Genomic DNA, 20595 nt, shown 5'->3' with positions numbered 1-20595 from the left:
TGCAGCAAACCTCTAGATTTATTACCGCACATTTCTTGATATGTCGACATGGCTCTAATCCTCTCTCACTGTGACTTGGAACAACTTGGAACATTCACTTAAGGTTTGTTTGTATGAAACTTGGCGTTTCTGAGCTATTCTTTGATGAGATTTGTGTGGTGTTTTCTGTTCTTTTTCAGAGCTAAGAGCTCCATGGGTTTATGTTTATTTGCCGTAGACCGTGCATGCTTATGTACATTGTGTTTTCCATTCTTTAGACAAATATGTGGCTTTTTTTTTGATTTTGTGAGTTTTTCTCTTGAGCATTTATTCAGATTTGTTGCTGTGAAATTGGCTTGAAAAGCACTTTAGAGTTTATGTACAGTAGAGGCTGCATTTACAACCAGCGTTTCCCACAGGGGCTGAAAAAAAACAGAGGGAAATTGTCAAAGCAAAAACAATGTGATGTAAAGGTTAGAAACACGAACACTGTTTAGTCACATGAACACAGCATATATTTACATTTTCATCCACTAACTGTTTCTGTTTGCACTGGAGGTGGCTCCCTTCATATTATTTTGCAGCACAGCAGCTGCAAGCCCCCCCCCTATAGCCGCCACTTGTGCCACCTGTTCACCTGTTACTGACTCATTGAAGCTTTAACAGACCTCAGGACTCCTCCACAGGGCGGGCGTGCCGGTGGGTGAGAAAATAAGAGAGGAGGCGTAGTGCGGTCACCGGCGCGTCCTTCGGTACCTCCTCCATTGGGCTGATTAAAGAGATGGGGTTGTGCTAATGGCTGCCTGGCTCTCAGACCGCAGGAGAGGACACATCACAGATAACTCAAGCCGCAGAGGAGAGCAGCAGGACAAATTCTTCCTGTTCAAACCTCCACTCTTGAAGGTCTCCTGTAATCAGACACAGAATACGGTAGTATCAACAGTGCATCTGTAAATCGTTTCTTATTAATCCTGCACCTACTTGTCCTGCATAAATCTGACAAACGCTCTGTCTTTTTAGGACTAGTATGATTCTTTAATTGTCAGACATTACTGTATTTTAATGTTGACTTTTCTACTGACAATTCATTTCAAGTATCATTAGAATCCAAGAGAAATATTTCCTTAGTGGGCGTAGGTGAGTGAGATTTACTGTTGAGCTTTTTGGAGCTGTTTTTGAGTCCAACTCAAATATGTGTGTGATGGGCTAGGCCGTCTTGGTAATCTTACTGCAATGCATTTACCCACCCACCTATGCAGAAACATCCAAAAAGCAGTGCAGACAAACCCTAGTATTTTAATCGCAGCACAGATAATTACATCAGTTCCTGTGTATCAGTGAAAACACTGCCCCTGCCTTCTCCTTAATGCCAGACACTTAAATATCCTTGTACTTGAGTCCCAGTGGAAAGTCACAGTACAAAAGATGACTTCTAGAAACATAAATCAACACACACACACACACACACACACACTCGCTGGGACTCTAGAAAAAGCATCGGAAACCAAAAGAGCCGCACACTCCTCCATGGAATTCACTGAGGACAGGATGTTGGCTTCATGGTCACGCAATGCTGCACTCATCTCTACACTCTTTATTCCCAGTTCACATTATATCATCATGTATCTGTATCAAGAGCTGAATGCTGCCAGAATGGATCAAAACCTTGTTATTTCAATCTACATGATAAGTGCTGGTAAAGTGATGTTCTCTCAGCAGCCACGTCCGTGTCTGCAGTCGTAATCTGATAGACTACACTTATTCTGTTTTCCATATTCTCTACGTAGTGGTGCCATTGTCTCAATGTAACTCTTTTCCACCATATCCAGTTATGCATCTGAAGGAATTTCCTATTCAGAACATCATGACAGGATCGTGGGGAAAAGAGAGCAAGTGAAGCCACAGGTTGTTGATTGTTTTCAGAGAAAGTTGAGGGTCTGAATGTAGTTATGTGTTTGAGTGGATTACTCCTGGGTATACGGGGAGCCTCGGTTCAAAGAGAAAGGCCAATTCATTGTTTTTGACATTACAGAACACACACACACACACACACACACACACACACACACACACACACACACACACACACACGAACACACAGCAGTTATTCCTGCCATGTTACTTTCAAAGACGGTTCCTGGAGCAAAGGTACATGCACTGGAAACAAGTGAAAATCTCTCAGACCATGTGAAGAAGGTTTTCACGTATTTAAGTAAAACCAGATTTTATGTTTCGGTGTGTAAGGCTCTGTTTTTTTTCTGTTGTCAAAATCATTTCCCCAAATGTCTTTTTAACTCCTTTTGCTGTTTCCAGTATATCTGGGAAGCTGCTTATCAGTGGAGGAAATGGTTGATTTGATGTGGTGTTCCACTGTGGCCTTGCAGCTGAACCTGCACAGTGGGACAAACATGCATGGACATACTGTTGGCAGACTTCTGTTTGAGTATCAGCATCATAACACTTTTAATTTTTCTTACTGTATTTAATGTTTTGTTTTGGTCAATTTTCACTCTAAATTTTTAGATTTTTGATTAGTCTCTCCACTCAATATTCTAATGGCTTTTAAATAGATTTTTTGAGCTTATTTGTTATTTAGTTATTGGTTGCTTTGAAGTATTGCAAGACTATAGATAGATATAAATCTAAATCTTAATCTATATAATAAATAGATTCAGAAAATTAAAACAAAATTACTGGCAAATTACAGATAATAGTGGTAGGTCTGTGGTATCTGTTTTCCTCTTATCAGCTATCTAATTGTATCACTTATAATATTGTGGGAAAACCTCTGGAAAAAAAAGGACTAGGGAAAGGGGGTGAGAGAGTGAGAGAAATGAGGACAGAGAGACAGTTGGGCTGAGTGTGATCCCGAGAGAAGAGAGGGGTTAGATTAGGAAGCCAGCAGAGAAAAGGCAGCAGTGTGTTTCAAACTAAGAGTTGGTCAGATCTTCTAACAGTAGAGCATCAAACCAACTTTCTGACAGAATTGGGTCCAACAGTTTTTGTACATTTCCACAAACACAAATGACACCAGTGACACCAACCAGCAACTGACCTCATTTAGAGGTAAAGTTCCCCTCAAAATGTGGGACCTTCAAACAATGAAAGTGGATGATCAAAAAGAAAAACAACTAAAAGTTCTGACATCAGCACATGGTTGGACATACATGGTTGGCTGTGGTGACTAAAGACACCCTCTGTTATGACGGTGCCAGAAACTGAACAAATTCTGCTCTACAAAGCCAATAAAGTATTAAATCAGGCAGAAGACACAGAGCAGACCAGCATTTATTTCTAAATATAAAGCTGAGAGGAAAAGAAAAACTAACTCACTCCAAAACAATGTAGACAAACTAAGTTTTATGGGACACTGCAGCACCACAAGATTTGCCCTGCCAACAAATGTGACCATTAAGAACTTGGCACTAAGACTTTGCTCTGTGCCTCAATGGCCAAGTGAACTAGTCCTGCACCTGGATCAGAGTAAAGTCTCATTTGATCCACGTAATGTAGGTCTGGATCAACCTGCTGGGGACCTAAGGGCAAAGATCCTCCCACTCTGGCACTGACTCTGGATCCTGTTGTCTTGTAGACAGAGGTATTCTGCACAGAAGACTGCAGATTTCCCTGAGCCTACCCTGTCCTCATCATATTAACAAATGACAAGATTAAACTAGATTTTGATGTAGAGTCCCTGAATCTCCACAAGACAAAGCCTCAGGATCAGGTACAACATTGCTTCCATTGGGCAACAGGTAGCCTACATCCTGCCAAAAGGCAGGACTGATAGATTTCAAAATTCATTTTTTTTCTGCTACCATCAGTTTCCTACATGAGCATCCCTCATGATTGCATTGTCTATTGTATGTTTGTGTGTTTATTTATGGCTGTGTTTGCTGCTGGCAGTCCATCAAGCTGCCCTACAGGGATAGAGATCGCCTGATACTGTGTTGTAGTATAGCCTGGGTATACCCATTTTATTCGCTCTGCAAGTCAGCCTGTAAACCATGAACCCAGTTTTTCCCTCAACGCAGCAAGATGATCACAGAAGCGACTTTGTTGATAGCTTGTCGATCCAACATGGCGGCAGACGCTTTACCTTTCGATGCAGCATTAGAAAGTGTTTGTTTAGACCGCAAGTTTGTTTTGAAAAAAGAGCAACGTTTAGCATTTTTTTCCTCATCGGATTTGATAGACATTCGTAGCGGCCAATAAACAGCTCTGGGCTTTCGTAAACCACGCCTCAAATACAAAATCCGAATCTCAATCTACATTGAGATGAGGTCTGGTGTTAGCCAGACTAGTGTTGTAGAGCATTCGACCAAAACATCTAAACTAAATGGCCGCACCTCATCTCACCTGGTCTTTGGGACAGGGCACCTGTGTACCCGACACAAAACAAACCTTTTGTCATTAGTTTCATATTATTTAGATGTCCTGTCAACCCCCCCCCCACCCAAACGCCCGATACACAGCAGAGAAAGTGCGTCACTGCCAGCTCCCCCACATCAAGTGATCAAGTGATGTTGTTCTCCATCTGACATCTCCTCTCTCAGGGGAGGCAGGCCCCATTTTCCATGCCCACAGGTTCCAGCTCTGGTGTGGGATTCCCAAGGCCTCAGGAAAGCACAGTTTCCAACATTCCCACAGTGGTGGCCACCGAATGACTCTCTTCCTCTTCTCCTCTCTTCTGTTTAACTGGGGTTTCTTCTCGCCCATGTTGTTGTCAGACAGCGGTTTGGGAAGCTGCCCAATGGTGCTGGTTCATTTTGTGAGTAGGGCAAGTGGGAGAGGGAAGATTGAGGAGGAGGAGACCCCCCCCAACCCACCAACCTCCCACCCCCAACCCATAGTCTCTCAAACTCTACCGTCCACGACAGCTCCACAGCTTTGTTCCCCATCCAAGACACCCCCTCCCACTACTAACCGCGGGATCTTCTCAGTGGCGGAAAATCCTTCCCATGAGCGGTCCGGCTCTACGGAAGCAATTAAACATGGGTAGTTTGGTGTAATGGACATTGTCATGTTGCCATTAACTGATCCCCAGGCTCTCCAGCTCAGATACACTGTGTAATTTCAGTATGGTACAAGCAAAGAAAAAAGAAAAATAGAAGACTCACTTTCTGCTTTGGTGTGTCACAGTGCAACAGTCTTTTGATTTTTCATGTTCCCTCCAGTTCAGCATGTGAAGACTGTGTTTAGATAGTTGGCACGTTCATCACTTCTGTGAATGTTCATATGTGGAGAGTCGTGTTGACTACCAAAGCACCAACTTGAGGGGCTGAAAAGGCCAAAACAGAAGTGCTAACAGCGGGCCATGAGGAATAACTCCAAATGTCTCTTTGTTAAAATGCCCAATCTTACAACAGAAACATCTATCTATACCTTAATAAAAATTGCACAGGTGGCCACTTTGGTGGTAAATTTCATAGTAGTTTCAATGCATAATGAGATCATTAAGCTGGATATAGCTGCTCAGTGTTTAGCCACTAGCTGCTAGCTGTCTGTAAGCCATCAGGTCAACTAACTCCACTCCCTGGATACGTTTATGATGAGGTGCCATTTGGAGAATTTTTCCACATAAAATTTGGACTGTGTGCCTGAGTGACCAACAGAACGAAAATAAGTTTATGCTCCTGTATTCTGAAGTGAGTGTGATACTATTATTTTATTTTAGCAGCTATGGTGTCTGTAGGCATACTCACCAACCTGCCTTGTCAGCCTACCCAGCTAATTGACTAATTGGGTAACAAATGAAATAGAGAAAATGACATGGGTTAGCCTTTTAATCCATATGGGCTATGTGCTAAATGTGATAATGGAAGGGTATCCTTGCCAGAGTTATTGAACTAGCACTAAAGTCTTAGCACCCTACACCTCTTTGCCCATTTTTGGTTTGGTTTACGGTGCAGACAAAATTCAATCTGAACTACCGGTAGTTTGTGGTCTGTGGTCCACTGACTGTTAACAGAATGACATTACCATAGGCTGTGCAGAACCATGCCACGGTCACGGCTAATACTACACTTTAGAAGAATGAATTAACTTTTTTTTCCAAAACTGAAATATCTCAGTGTCATGTAGCAGCTGCTTGATTAAGTGTTGAACTAGCACATTTTTCATCATGCCCTCATTCCAGTGAACATTATGCTCATAATGAGCTGATGATGCTTCATAAAGCCTAATTAACAGTACCTGGGGTAAAGTACTATAACAGACAGAAGCAAGAACAGAACCAGCCATTCATGATGGGTCTGTTTTCCACACCAGCTCCACAGTCCACTGCTCATTTCCGATCATCACTGCTAATGAGTGAATAGTATGGATAATATTTGTCCCTTTAAAACTTCACACTGACTGCAGCTGCTTTCAGTTTCTACAGCCACATTGTTCCTGAAAGGCAGACCATACAGAACAAGCTAGTACCCACATAACTAAACCTCACTCAAATGAGAGGGAACTAATTAAGTATAAGAGCCAAGTTACAGACTGTGACAGCAATTACAGAAGCAATCACTTCACATCCTTCCTGCCCTCGCCACATTTCATGACTACCGGCTTCTTTGGAAAACAGTCAAATTACGACTCACTAAACCCCTCTGAGGTTTTTAATTAAAACACCCTTTTATAAGTAAAGATTCCTTCAATATTTCCTTCTATATACTCCTTAATTATATCAATAAAGCTGAAGGTATTCCCTCTTAGTGTTGGGCCGTGCACTGATTGAGTAGTTTATAGACTTAGACGGCTTTAATAGAGGAAAAGTGCTTCCGGACGTGCAGTTGTAGTCCACATGTGTTCGGTTTCAAGTATGACACAAAAATGAAAAATGATCAATATTTGCAGGCTCAGTCATCCACACCCAGGCTTTCCTGTTCAACTGATCTGACATGAGCTCAGATGGAAAAGGCTGCTTTTCTTGGACCTGAACGACAAACTCACTTTCATGTCATCTCTGTGAGTCACGTTAAACGGCTTCGTGTTTGAACTTAATTCTACACTCGCTGTGTTGCAACAACGAGGGCTTGAACCTGATCAAGCTCCAATCACTCCAGGTCAGAGCTAGAGTACCTGCGATTGTGTGTCTGTGTATGCGTGTTTGTGTGTGGCAGTGGTAAACACGCAGTGATGTAGTCATTGGAGGAAACTAAGAGATCCGGAAAGCCTCAGGAATGAGATCATTCAAATTAAAGCGCGTGGCAATTACCGAACAGGCTCCTCGCCAGTGCAAGTGCAGGCGAGCAGCAGCCTGATAAAGAGGCAGACACAAAGTGATTGTGGTGGAACTACTTAACAACTTACAGGTGAGTCTTCATCCAAACAAACACAAAGTTTACCCTGCGTTTTTTTTTCTCTCTCTCGCAAAAACAGGGTTCATTTATGTTAAACAAACACCACTGACACATTCATGATGCTAATATGCACACACACATGCACACCAAGAGAAGTTTATGTGAAAACACCAGGTCCATAGAAACAACTTCAATCCACGTCTAAAAAGCTGTGGTCACATCATGAATCGAGCTGCACAGCATTTAACATCCCATTGCATGCTGGTCCCTAGTTGAGGCGGAACACTGTGGTAATATTAGCAGAGGTTGTTGAGACTTTGATTACAGTTTGTGGTGCAAATAAACTCAGGAATGAACAACACCATTCAGCTTTTCCAGGCTGTTCTGAGGAAATAAACCATTTACCATCTCTGTTTCTCTTTTGTTGCAAATGCAAGACCAAAGGAAATTGCTTTGGTGTTTAAATACTGTTAACGCTCATCATGGTTTTGAAGCTTTCAAGTCAAGAGCATTCACCAACATAATATAATTTCCTGATGTTTTGCATTTAGCCTTCAAGAGCATTAAGTCCATGAAAGTGAATCTTATTTGATTCCCCCCCCAAAAAAGTGAAAAGGTGTCTTGATCTTGCTGTGTGATCAATTTTGGTTAGAGTTGATTTATCTTCTGCACTGACATTTCTCTTTGGAGTAAAACTTTCTGTGAAATAGTAATAACTTCATAATAAATCTATACACAACAAACACAGTGGGGTGTCTCTCTAAATAAACTGTAACATAAAATAAGTCGGACTTGAAAGAGGGGCCTCTCGCAGTGGAAACTCCCCACAGGAAGATAGTGGTTTACCAAACTGTCCAATCTGTGCTTCACTCTGCACTGATGCAAAGGGCTTCACTCTGCGTTTCTCTGTGTGTTCTGTTAATGAAAGAGTTGCTTTAATGAGATCTGAAGGGATGAGGCTCTTGAGGACACAGGCTGAGGTCCACAGCTGGATCCTCTGTACCAAAATGATGGGGGGAGAGAGAGATGGAATGAATGAAAAGAAGGGGACCAACAAAGAAAGATGGACAAAGACAGAGATGGGGGGAGGAAGAGAGAAATAAAAGACAGAGTTAGGGAAGGAGAGATAGCGGAAGACGCTGAGATGTCTGCCATGCTTGAAAGGAAGACAGTGCCACCTAGAGCCTTCATGTGACGGTTGTGAGTTTTAATGCTCAATTACTGCACACAAGCACATAACTTTGATTCACACACATTGGCTCAGAGTGAAATCCATCTCTGGCGGGGTAAACATAATATATTTTACTTTAATGTTGTTATTTATTCAGTATTTAAGTGGAAGTAGGTTGCAGATTTTAACAGAGATTTCAACTGTCAAATAGCAGACTAACTACTTTTTCAGAAACTGTTCCTCTTTGAAAAGAAAAATAATTATTTTTAAACATGGTCACAGAAAATCCTTAGTTCCACCAAGGCTTTTTGAGAAATCATCCCAATGCATCATGTCTGGTCAGTGCCAAAACTTTGTTGGAGTGAGAGCCCTCATCTCCCCCTGATGTGCCCCCTGCTGCTTGCACTTGGGGTTCCCAGGCTCTGCATTTTCCACGGGGCCAGTTGGGTTTTCACCAAAATGTGGTTTTCTCAACCATCATGACATCTTGGCTCATTTATCAGCTTCATAGTAATAATAAATGTCCTCATCTAGAGCCTAAACACAATTCTATTTTAAATGTATTATTTCCTCTGGAGGCTCTCACGTGTTCTGGGACAATAAAGAGCGCTCGATAACGGCATGCCTAAAAGAAGGAAATAGATATTTTACTATATTATTTGAGTTATTAAATTAGCAAGAAAAAACATTAATGAGTGGTTGGCATGAGATCTGATCAGCCAGACAAGTGTCTCTATGACCCTGAGCACAAGGCCAACATCTGCATGCTAATATGCCCCCAGTGACAATGTTTATGTGCAGATGTTATTGTTAATGTGTGCTTAGTTGAATGTGATAGCATGAACAAATTTGAGATAGGGATAGTTGAGAGAGACAGGAAATGGGGAGGCATAGAGAGGGGGAATGACATGCAGCAAAGGGCCACAACATTCAGGATTCGAACCACGGCTGGCTGCAGCAAGGACTGTAGCGTCTGCTCAACCCACTGAGCTATATGGTGCCCCCGGAAACGGCTCTCTGATTGTTGATAATACAGTATTTTATCTTGATGAACTTGATGTGTTACTTAGGATACTGTGTTATTTGCTCAGGATGGAGCGTTAGAGTCAGGCTGCAGAACATAGGATGAATGATGAAGTATCACCAGGAAAAAGCAGCTGTCTACTGTGTCCTCTCTGCAAAAGGGTCCTGAACCTTGATCTTGAGATCCTAGATATAATTTATAAGAACGGCCCCTCTGCTCGCCTTAACTCTGCCTGTTTTATTTAGACGCTGAGAGAGGAGAAACACATTTTTGGAAACCGAAATGAAAGCTCAGGTAGGATTCAATCCTCTGTCCAACTGGCAGCTGATGTATGGATCCAGCAGCAGGGCACATTAATCACTTACCTATCCCTGGGTATGAAGCTGTAAAGAGAGACATAATGTACTATATCTGAGGAGAGTTTCCCCTCAAGAGCTGATAAACTAATAGTTTTCTGAAGCTCTGTTGGATCAAGAGCCATCTGCAGGTTATGTTGCCCTAATATTGACAAAGAGGGATGTTGTCTCCGTGGACTTAACCAAACCGAAACTCCAGAGATTCTGTCAATGACATTGCCTGGGACAGTTAGGACTTTAGCAGATCTGGAAGGGGCTGTGAGGAAGGGAGGAAGAATAATGTGCTCATGCTCACTCCAGGAGACAGCTAACAGAACAGGAAGCATGGAAAGTGACCTTGCCGTTGAATCATCTCTCTGCTTTCGAAGCTTTCAATTGATTAAATAAAAACAGGAGAGAATGTGTCAGTTTTTACATTTATTTTAAGCATTTAAAGGTCCAGTGTGTAATATGGGGGTAAAACCGTGACATTTAGCGTTCAGATTCTAGTTTGTAGCGCTCACTCGCTTGCTAGCACTCACCCCTCCCATCGGCAAAGTGATGGTGGCCTCCGAGGACAAAATAACTTTTTTACCACGACAACTGGGAGTATTTCAATAGCATGGAGTGATGAGGTTTCTTTCCGCCTTCTTCTTCGTTGGTTTATTTATGCACGTGAAACTCGCCAAACATGCTCTCTCTGGCTGTCTGGATTTTCCATTCGGGCTGCCGTACAAACATGGCGGCGCAAGATGGGGGCACTCTAAAGCAAGACCCTTGCTATATGTATAAATAAAAGAAGAATTATAAGGCTACGAAAACCAAACTGACTTTATTTTATAGTGATTATACACTTATACAAATATATCCATGGGTAGTATATTCAGAAATAAAACTTGCCAATTATTACACACTGCACCTTTAAGGACATATCAACACAGTGAACAGTAAAAATATATAAGAAAAAAAAGCTGTGCATCAGTTTGCACAACAGACAGTGGGTGCAATAGACTCACGGAGAGGGCAGCTTTCTGACTAATAAATACAAACTTGGTCTATTCATCATAAATAGATTTCATTCACTTTTCAACAGATTGTCAGTATTAGAGAAACTTAAGTTAGGTTTAACTACGTCAGTTTTCTACGGTCTCTTTTGTTGTTTTGGATGGTAACATGTACTGTAACACCAACAGTTAGACCTGAAATGTAAACTTCAGCTTTTGTTTTAGTCAGGTCCATGACCTTTAAATACAGCCATCCTCTATAATGTACGGACTTCATATGCGCACGTAACACAGCGACGGCCCTGAGCCTTTAGCTGCAATTAGCAGAAGGCATAACTATTAGCAACATTTGACATCATCAACTGCTCATCACTGGTTTTTGTGGTAACTGTACCTTCACTACCAATTACAACGTCATGGGAAAATAACATTAACAGCCTGTTACCTGGAGAAGTCCAGCAGGGTCTATCCATCTCTGAAATGCTTCAACAACATTATTAACACATATCCTTCAGAAGGGATATAACAATCATTTGCTAGAAGAGCTAATAGGAACTATCTTTCTCTCTGAAAAGACCTGTGATTGACTTGAGTCTCCTGTTACAAGGTGGATTTTTTAAAGAATGAATTTAAGCCAAGAGGAGGTGCAGATACCTACTTGGCCTGAGGCCTCTTGAATCACAATAAATGCTGAAAGGAGTTCCAATAAAATGAATGGACAACCCCATTTTGAATAGCTCCTTCATGGTTTTATAAGTAAGTGCAAAATTTCACATTTTATCTTTCAGGTTTATCATCAGGAGTTCTGGTTTGATCTATCTTGAAGCCATTTTTCTGAAACTCAATATTAAGGCATATGGCTGAAGAATAATCTGCCGCCACCCAGGATTCAATGTAAACACAGAGTCCAGCCCTTACATTGCCAGCCTCATCTGTGAGATTAATGCGTCAAAAGAAGCAGAATTAAAACACAAATAATTGATCTGCAGGGTAAACTTAAGAATTCTGGGTTGCACATTTTGACATCCACTCTGGCTGAGAGTTGGTGAAAGGCTTTACATCCATGTTTACATAAAACAGATAAATCCAAGGAGCTGGATCTGAATAATGTTCCTCTGTAGGAGCATCTGAGTGAGTAATGTTACACACAGTGAGCTTTTATAGCGAACCAAACAACATTTTCACTGTGGCTGTTTAGCTGAAATGTGATACTTGAAGTAGGACCAGAACATATACGTATCTTGGTGATCTGGGAAGTCATCATTTAGGATACACATGTAGTTTCCACAAGTCAAGACACATTAAGGCTTCTCTCATAAGTCAAGAAGCATTTCAATAAACGATTACAGTTAAGAGGAAGATTGAAGTCCTACATAAACGCTGACTTTAAAATGCTTAATAACTGTTTATTATTAGAGAATAATAAACAATTACCGAGTTGTGTACTCAAAGTGCTCTATTGTGTATCGTGTGAGTGAGACTGACTGAGACGTTTTTGGATGAGCTCTGCAGAGGATGAGGAGGTGAATGGCTGTCAGTTTTGGTGAAGCAGGAAGTTCTTGATGGGCTCCGGCAGAGGTAACGAGGGTATGTGAATTAGACGACTTTTGCCCATCGCTCTGCGGATCTTGATGCGACAGAAGTGCGTCAGCCTGCGAGGGCATCCTGACAACAGAGGAAACACAGAACGGACACAACAGTCACAATCACAGCTCTGTGTGCAAAGTTATTCCCCCCTTCACTCATTCACTAATATAATAGACACTCTTTTTTTAGAAATAATACACATTAACAGTAATACAAATAATAACAATAATAAGAGGAAGGAAAAAAATCACAGACCACTCTAACTTATGACAGGGGTTAAAGCAGGGGTGACTGAAATTTTTGGGGGGGCATTCCCCCCCAGAAAAAAATTGTGATTTTAACACATAAATGAAGCATTCTTGTGTACTCTGGTGTTCATTCTCTGTTTCAGTTAGAAAAAAAAAACATTGAGTAGGCCTACTGACTAAGGTTCCCCCATCATTGTAAGGCAACAAGGCAAGAATGGCTGGAGTGTATGAAACTTAAACTGAACTCAGAACTGGTCTAGTGGGGAGCAAAAACAAATCTCAAGGCATTAATCTAGGGTTCTGGACCAGCCATTAAATGGCCCGTTTCCTCTGCTATTTGTCCGTGCAGCGGTGCACCGCGGACATGCACGGTAAAAAAAAAAAAAAAACGAAACCGAATGCGCACCGCCACGTCCACTCGGACCGCGGCGGCGGACCAACATATGACCAAAAGGTCCGCTCGTGCCGACGTCAACAGATGCAGGAGACCCGACGCTACTACGCATCGGTATCTCCCTCCAGCGAGTGACAGTCACGTCACCGGGCTCATACGTGCAGGCCGGCCAGGGTTGCCAGATAGTGCGAAATATATCCCCCACACTCTTACTTTTTTACTTCACTGATTAGCAGGAGAAATTACCGACCGGGAGCCGACCTCCACCCTCCCCCCCTTCCCCCCTCTCCCCCGTTGAGAACCACTAGGTTAATAGAACGGTCCTGGCTAGTTTTATTGGTTGAGAGCAGCGTTAGTAAACCACAAAAACACGTGTAGCCTTTTTATTTCTCCCCTCATTTTTTCTCATTGACGGAAATCCGTTGTGGCGACGGAGAACTTTAACCCCTGACTTATGAACCTGTACCAATCCACCTGTTAAGTTTTAATAAATAAAGTTGGGGGAAAAAATACTTTTGTCATTGTCATTTCTCTGTCACAGTGTTAGTAAAAAAATAAGTACAATAGAAATGCAATTCGACTTGCTACATCAATTAACAAACAGAATTCAGGCACTAAAATAAAAATGCCTGACAGTTAATGTTGTGCACAATGATGTATGGTATAGTAATTGGGGAGTAAAGTTTGGATGCAGCCCAGGACGCTGAAACTGAAGCAGCTAAATGGAACTCAGCCACCGTTCATTTAATTATTTATGATTTATCAGCTAGGAGGCTGCAGATGGACGGTCTCTAGGTGTGAATGTGAAGTAGGGCATCACTCACACAGATTATTTCCTCTGTGTTCTGGCATGATGAGAATTAATATCACCTCAGGAGGAGTTAGGGAACAGAGTGAGAGTGGCCCCCTGATGTGTGAAGCTAGATGGAGGGTGAGAAGAACCAACCTGTTGCATTGGCAGTCAAAGCCCCTACGCGCAGATAATCAACTGTGATTGATAAATGTATTCATAAACTGTTTATATATTTCATATCTAATGGTTCTGCATACAACACAGCTTTTTTTTTCTTTTTTTTTTAGAAACTTACTGTTTCATCTCTCATTGAGTTTTGCATATTCACAGATTTATCGGTACTCACTCCTCGCCTCCAGGAAGACCCTGAGCGCCTGGGGATCCACCTTCCTTCGGTTGGGGGCCTCAAGCTCTGACTCATCCCAGGGAACAAGAGCCGGATTGGCCCCATGGTCCAGCAGCAGGTGGATGAAGGCCTCCTCACATCCATGACGCAGGACGGCGTCCAGCAGGCAGGAGGCCAGGCCGCGGGTCAGAGCCTCGTGGCAGACGGGCCCCGTGTAGTTGAAGTCGGGCTGCGCGCCGGCCTGGAGCAGCAGCTGGAAACAGTGGAGGTGGTGGTAGGCAGCGCTGATGTACAGAGGACACACCACCAACGTGTTGAGGGTGCGGGCGCTTAGGAGGAGCCGGGGGCCCAGCTGGTGGTCCATGTCTACATCAGCATTGAACCTGCACAGAGAAAGAAGAACCATGGACAACAGTTTCAACAACCTCTTTTACAACCTTCATGTCTCCTGAGGAAAAGTAGAGATGATAATCTTCAAATAATAATTCATGAGAGGACGTTCTTCACTGCATATTTATAGCCCAATATATTGTACAAACAAGTTATGTAACTAGATTTTTATTTTAATGGGGGGGAGTGACAATGAAGGTCTCTTCTTGTCAAATATTCAACATCAGTCTGCTTACTGCCCTCTGTGGGCTGCTGATGTTGACTAATGGGACCTGCGACTGAAAAGATTTGTTATTGTGCATTCTGGGAAACATGAGAAAAGCTTTTTTTCAGTCAGGAAATGACCTAACTTGTGCCTGGAGCAGTGGAAAACCTGCATCACACAGCTAGCAGTAGATCAGCTAGCAGCAGCAGATCAAACAGTGACCTTTATACAACCCACTGCATGCCATGAATAATATAAATACATACATAAAACAGAAAAAAGGGTGGGGTGGTACAGCATGAAGAGCACCAGACCTCCCTCTGTCCCCACAGGACTGAAGAATCTGACCGATTTATTCAGTCACGGTGTGAAGCTGCTCATTCAACCCAGTTCTGAGTAGTAAGCAGAACAATGAGCTTGTTTAACACTAGGGATGGGTATCGCTTCTGATTTATTGAATTGATTTGATTCTGATTCACAAGGTCCCAATTCTATTAGATATTGATTCATTTAAAGATATTTCAGTTTTAATACTAATTTGCTTGGCTATCAAAGAGATTTTCACATAATGTTGCAAATTGTACAAAGATGGAACTCTCTGTGTATTAACAAAAATATTCATGTTACATTGAATTGACCGAAAAGCAGTTACATCAATGCACATTTATTTACCATGGCCAACTCCAGAAGTAACAGTACAACAGTGCAATGGTGTATATTAAATGTTTGATCTTAGGATTTTATGAATCGATATTGTATCTTTCAAATTAAGATCCATATGAATCGGAAATAGAGCTGCAACAATTAATCGAATAATCGCTCAATAATCGATTATTAAATTAATAGTCAACTATTTTGATAATCAAATAATCGGTTTGGGTAGTTTTTTAGGAAAAAAAGGCCAAATTCTCTGATTTCAGCTTCTTAAATGTGAATATTTCTGATTTCTTTGTTCCTTTATGACAAATAAACTGAGTATCTCTTTGGTTTGTGGACAAAACAAGAGATTTAAGGATGTCATCTTGTCATTTTTCAACATTTTTTAACATTTTATTGACCAAAACAACTAATTGATTAATCGTTTAAATAATCAACAGATTAATCGATAATGAAAATAATTGTTAGTTGCAGCCCTAATCGGAAAATAGATTTTTAAACCAAGCCCTATTGGACACACTCTCAGATCGCAGCCTGGTCCAGTCTCACCTAATGAGCTCCTGCAGTATGTCCATCCGTCCCACGCGTGCGGCGTGGTACAGCGGGGTGCTGCGGTGGTGGCGGCTTCCGTTGGGATCTGCCCCGGCCTCGAGGAGGATACGGACGCATTCCAGGTGACCGTTGACCACCGCTACGTAGAGGGCCGTCTGGCCTTTGACATCAACTAGGTCCACCTCTGCGCCCTGGGCGATCAGATAGGCCACGCAGGCGGCGTGCCCCGCCGTGGCTGCGATCCTCAGAGGGGTGCAGGGCAGGCAGCCACAGCACCACACAGATTTCTCATTGATCCTCCTGGCACCAAAGGGAGAGAGGGGTGGGCTCATGTGTTGTGGCACTAGATCCAGTGTAGTGGATATTTCACATTTACACATAAAATTTTATTGGTTAAAACAGACAGATAGAATTTTAATATAATCGATTTGTTAATCTATTTTAATCTGATTTTCATGGCCTATATGATCTTGTTACTGTACACTTGAATGTGTCATGCATGTTTTTTTGCTTTAGAATGATGATTTATGTGTAGTCTTTCTTTATGTCTTATCTTGATAGTTCATCATTTTGGCAAACTGGCCCACTGCCATAATCCCTAGTAGGTTCGTTACCTTTAATTGTCGGTGCAAGCTATTTTTAGAACGGCGGAGCAGAGCCGCGAGCTGTTCAGAGCTACGCTACGGAGGCTCATGGGATTTCTTGGTTTCCCTCATCAAACTCATCAAATACACAATCCAACAACTCCAAAACGCTCACGTGGACAAGTTATAATCTGCACATTCACCACACTATGAGATAATAACAAGAACGTTACCAGACAGAGTTGTTTTCGAGGTAAATTCATGCAAAACCGCTGATGCGCGTTCCGTCGGGAGCAGTTTTTCGGCAAGCAGTCTCTGCATTTGCCTCGAAAACAACTCTGTCTCGTAACGTAGTTATTATCTCATAGCATGGTGAATGTGCAGGTCACAACTTGTCCACGAGAGTGTTTTGGAGTTGTTGTATTGTGTATTTGATGAGTTTGATGAGGGAAACCAAGAAATTCAAGAAAATGGCAGACTCAAATGTGTTTGTGATTGTGACTGATTTCACCACCAACTGACAGCAGAGTTCAGTGGTAGGGTAAGATGGTGATATGATATGACCTGTGTTATGCATCTATAATAAGACTGTCTTGCTGTTGGTGTGTATACGGTCACACCCTGTACATGTGTATCTCCCAAGCTGTCACTCAGCCAATGTACTGAATTTAAAGTGACACTTGGATGAACAGCTGCCACCTCTGCAGTAACCTGGACCACACAGCGAGAAACAACTACCCTCGGGTTCAGGTGTCTCTGTCTCCCTTCAGTCCCATCCCTTTACTGGACACTGTGCTACTCTGCCTCACCGTCTGAAGTCGTCCTCCTGCAGCAGGTTCCTCAGGGTGTCCAAATCTCCCACATAGGCTGCATTGTGGAGCCGCATGTCATCCTGCTCCAGAGGTTTGTCGCAGAACTGCTCCTGAAGCCATTCCTTCAGGTTACGGCCTTGTGACAACACAGATTTTAACAACTGTCAATTTTAACATTTGTAGGAACAACTGTGTGTGTGTGTTTTTTTGGGGTTTTTTTTTTTTGGAAGCACAAAGATTCATAAATGTCCTTGCGCAGAAAACAATGTCTTATCCCTAAATGAGCTGATGTGTGCTACTGTGCATTATTAATGATTCCTACCCAATGCCTCCAAACTGATATTGCAGCAGCCTCAGCATACATCCCCTAAGTGTTTTCAAGTTACAGAGTGCCTAACAAAATCACATTAGGCTTGGAAGCTGGGCAAGGATCGGATCCTGCTTTCTAGGACCATTCTCTCTGCATATAATTTTGTTATATAACTCTATGTGTGTGTGTGTGTGTGTCTTTTGAATGTGGGAAGGTGTTTTAATTCCAGAGTAAATTCATTCCTTGTGATCATGCAGAGCTCCTGGTCCTGTTTGGTCCTTACTGGGCCGCACAAATGCTGTACACTGTGACCAATCAGCTTGATGTAAAGCTGGGTTGTCTGTTGCATGTGGTCACCTACCTTATTGGTCAGATTCATCAATTAGGCTACACATGAGGTGCTGGAGAGACTGTGCTCATGTCAAAACCCCTGGAGCCTGAGCTACAGCACAGTACAACATGTCTACAGGCCGCACCTTGTCACACAGGACTCTCTGCACTAACACTGATCACGCGGTAGTTTTCTATCTGCGGTCTCTCACGCAGTGCAGCCTGTGAGCACTGATGACTCATGGCCGCTGATGGTTCACTAACACACACACACACACGGTTACCTGCGGCCGTCGCACTGGGCAGATCCGACACAGTGATGAGCGGGGGGAAGTTGATACTGGGCGGGTCGTCACCATCAGCCTGAGCCTCCGGACCCTCGGCCATGCTCCTCTGATTTTAACACCGTCCACCTGAACCTGGTCCTCGGCTTGGAGCAGCACCCGACACCGCGTTTTTCCTCCGAATTCGCCGAAGTCAACGATCCAGATGAGACACAGGGATGAATCAAAATAAACAAACGTGACTGTGTTGACGACGCGTCTGCTCCGTCCGCTGCTACTTCCTGACTGCGAGCAGCTGGACGCATTTAAAGGGGAAACGCTGTGTTAGGAGCCTAGACTCAGACTCTTTATCTGTCATTCTACATGTTAAAAAACACAGAGAACGTAAAGTGTTTCTCAGGAGCAGTGAGATAAAAAGATAAAAACATAAAAACCAATATTAGGAACTAAAAACATTGTTAGGCAGTGACATGTTGGGTAGCACTCACAGACTAGATCCGTTTAAATTAAAATCACATCATCAATCATCATGTCTATTATTATCACTGTTAACTTATGTTTTTGCATTTCAGTCTTTTCCATATGAATTGAAATGGAGAAAAAGATACAATTGATTTATTTTGTTGGCAAATGTAAAGTCATATATACAAAATCAGTTTTCCCCAGCTCTTGAATTAATAGAAAATCAATACATAAATTAATGAATTAATTTAAGACAGCACAGATAACCTGTCTAAATATAATGTTAACCCTGATTGTAACACAATGTAAGAAGCTGTAGCCCATTATTAGTTCAAAACTGATGAGCACAGACGGAAAAGTCAGAGTATTATGTGGAGAAGGTTGCATTCACAGAATCCATTATAAGTCTGTGGGACAATGTGATAAATATGTTTATATGTGATACTTAAATCAAGCCCTCCACGCATTTTAGAGGTCAAACCATCTAAAGGGCTGATGAGTGAAAGGAAGAAGTGTGGACCATGTTTGTGTTGAGCTGCCTGCTGGCTGCATGAAGGCACTGAGAGTGTCTGCAGAGTGTTGTTCTATAATGAAGGCTTCTTGGCCGTTGATGCGTGGTGAGTCATTTTTGGGTAGGTAACATACACCAGAGAGGCATGCAGCCGTGGCTCTATGCTGCCGGATGACAGATGAACCATAGAGGCCGAGGCCCTGGTGGTGCTCTAAAAATAAATGGACAGGTCAACAATGCCATGTGTCCCCGTGTGGACAGGTCGCCTACAGAGAAACACAAGATTGTTTCATGGTGGAGGAGGAAATGCACATGTTCTTCAGTGATCTGATAGAAGAGACTCCAGTTTAGTGAGCAGTGATTTGCATGTCAGAGAGAAATGATCACTCATTTTAAATCTGCAGATTAAACACCCATTCTTCCATAAACCCTCAGAATATAATATGCAGTTTAGCACGGTGACCTCAGCGCTCTTTAATAATGATTTTATTCAAGACGGATCGGAGAGGTCACTCTAAACTCTGGCCATGTCTTATATCTGCACAACGGATCATTTTCAGGATTCAAGTCACACTTCATGATTGAACCTTTCAGCGCTGGCCAAGCACGAGGATTAGTGGTCAACTGCAGACCACAAAGGTGAAAGTCAAAGGTGGAGTCAACTCATTAGCTCAGCTGCATGAACTACTGTGAAATCTAAAGGCCAAAACCAACAGAGCTTTAATAACAGTGAAGAGGTAGTCAGGACCTCAGTCACTTCTTCTTTGTGGAACCTCGCAGTGAAAAGGTAAATACGGATGAATAATGGAGGACTGTGCTGCTGAAGTCCCTTTTTTAATCCACCTGTTGAGACGGGGGGCCAGCGTCTTTGCTGAAAGCAGGTGTCCGTGCACTTCTGTGAGGGGCCTTGGAGCTAAATCTCCAACTTGCATCACAAATGTCTTAATAGCTGTTTAAAGGGGACGCCTAATACGTTTTGTGTGTGTTGCAGCTGTTTCGTGGCTTGCCAGGGAAACGTTGCTGCTAATGTTACTTGAGGGCCTTAAAAGAAAGTTGAATGTTTTACTTCTGTTGTGTCGGACCGGGCTTCAAAAGAAACAAGTCTCCTTGAGAGTGTGACTTGGCTGCACCTCACGCCACGAGGATATTACATGAAGTTGTCAAAATCACAAACCGGGGTGATTTATCATTTTGCACATAATGCGACTCAAGCAATCCAGACCTCTCATTAAGTTCCCATTAGGAGGCTGCCTTGACTTTGGGACTGTAACACTCCTTTAACTGGTGTCAGCAACACTCACTACTTTCAACAAAGCCTTAAAAAT

The 20595-nt window shown here is 42.5% G+C and overlaps 1 protein-coding gene across 2 annotated transcripts in view; it reads right to left on the bottom strand.

Moving 5' to 3' along the window:
- asb1 (ankyrin repeat and SOCS box containing 1) overlaps nucleotides 1–18566 on the bottom strand; it is a 230980-nt gene extending 212414 nt beyond the window's left edge. The window contains exons 1-5 of one of the 2 annotated variants that reach the window (XR_015034579.1): nucleotides 18298–18566; nucleotides 17371–17509; nucleotides 15975–16277; nucleotides 14174–14556; nucleotides 12287–12470 (exon numbers count right to left, since the gene is read on the bottom strand). Coding sequence is in view for 1 of the 2 variants with exons in the window: in XM_085764308.1 (XP_085620434.1) it covers nucleotides 12340–12470; nucleotides 14174–14556; nucleotides 15975–16277; nucleotides 17371–17509; nucleotides 18298–18400 (1059 nt within the window). In the remaining variant the exon portion in view is untranslated. Of the gene's footprint in view, nucleotides 1–10721; nucleotides 12471–14173; nucleotides 14557–15974; nucleotides 16278–17370; nucleotides 17510–18297 lie in introns of those variants that run through there. The other variant, XM_085764308.1, reaches the window with a different exon arrangement.
- Between the last annotated feature and the right edge of the window lie 2029 nt (nucleotides 18567–20595).

The sequence above is a fragment of the Trachurus japonicus genome, chromosome 21 (assembly GCF_045865225.1).
Source record: "Trachurus japonicus isolate A0001 chromosome 21, Traja_1.0".
Taxonomy (NCBI): Eukaryota; Metazoa; Chordata; class Actinopteri; order Carangiformes; family Carangidae; genus Trachurus; species Trachurus japonicus.
This window is presented reverse-complemented; position numbering and strand designations above follow the sequence as displayed.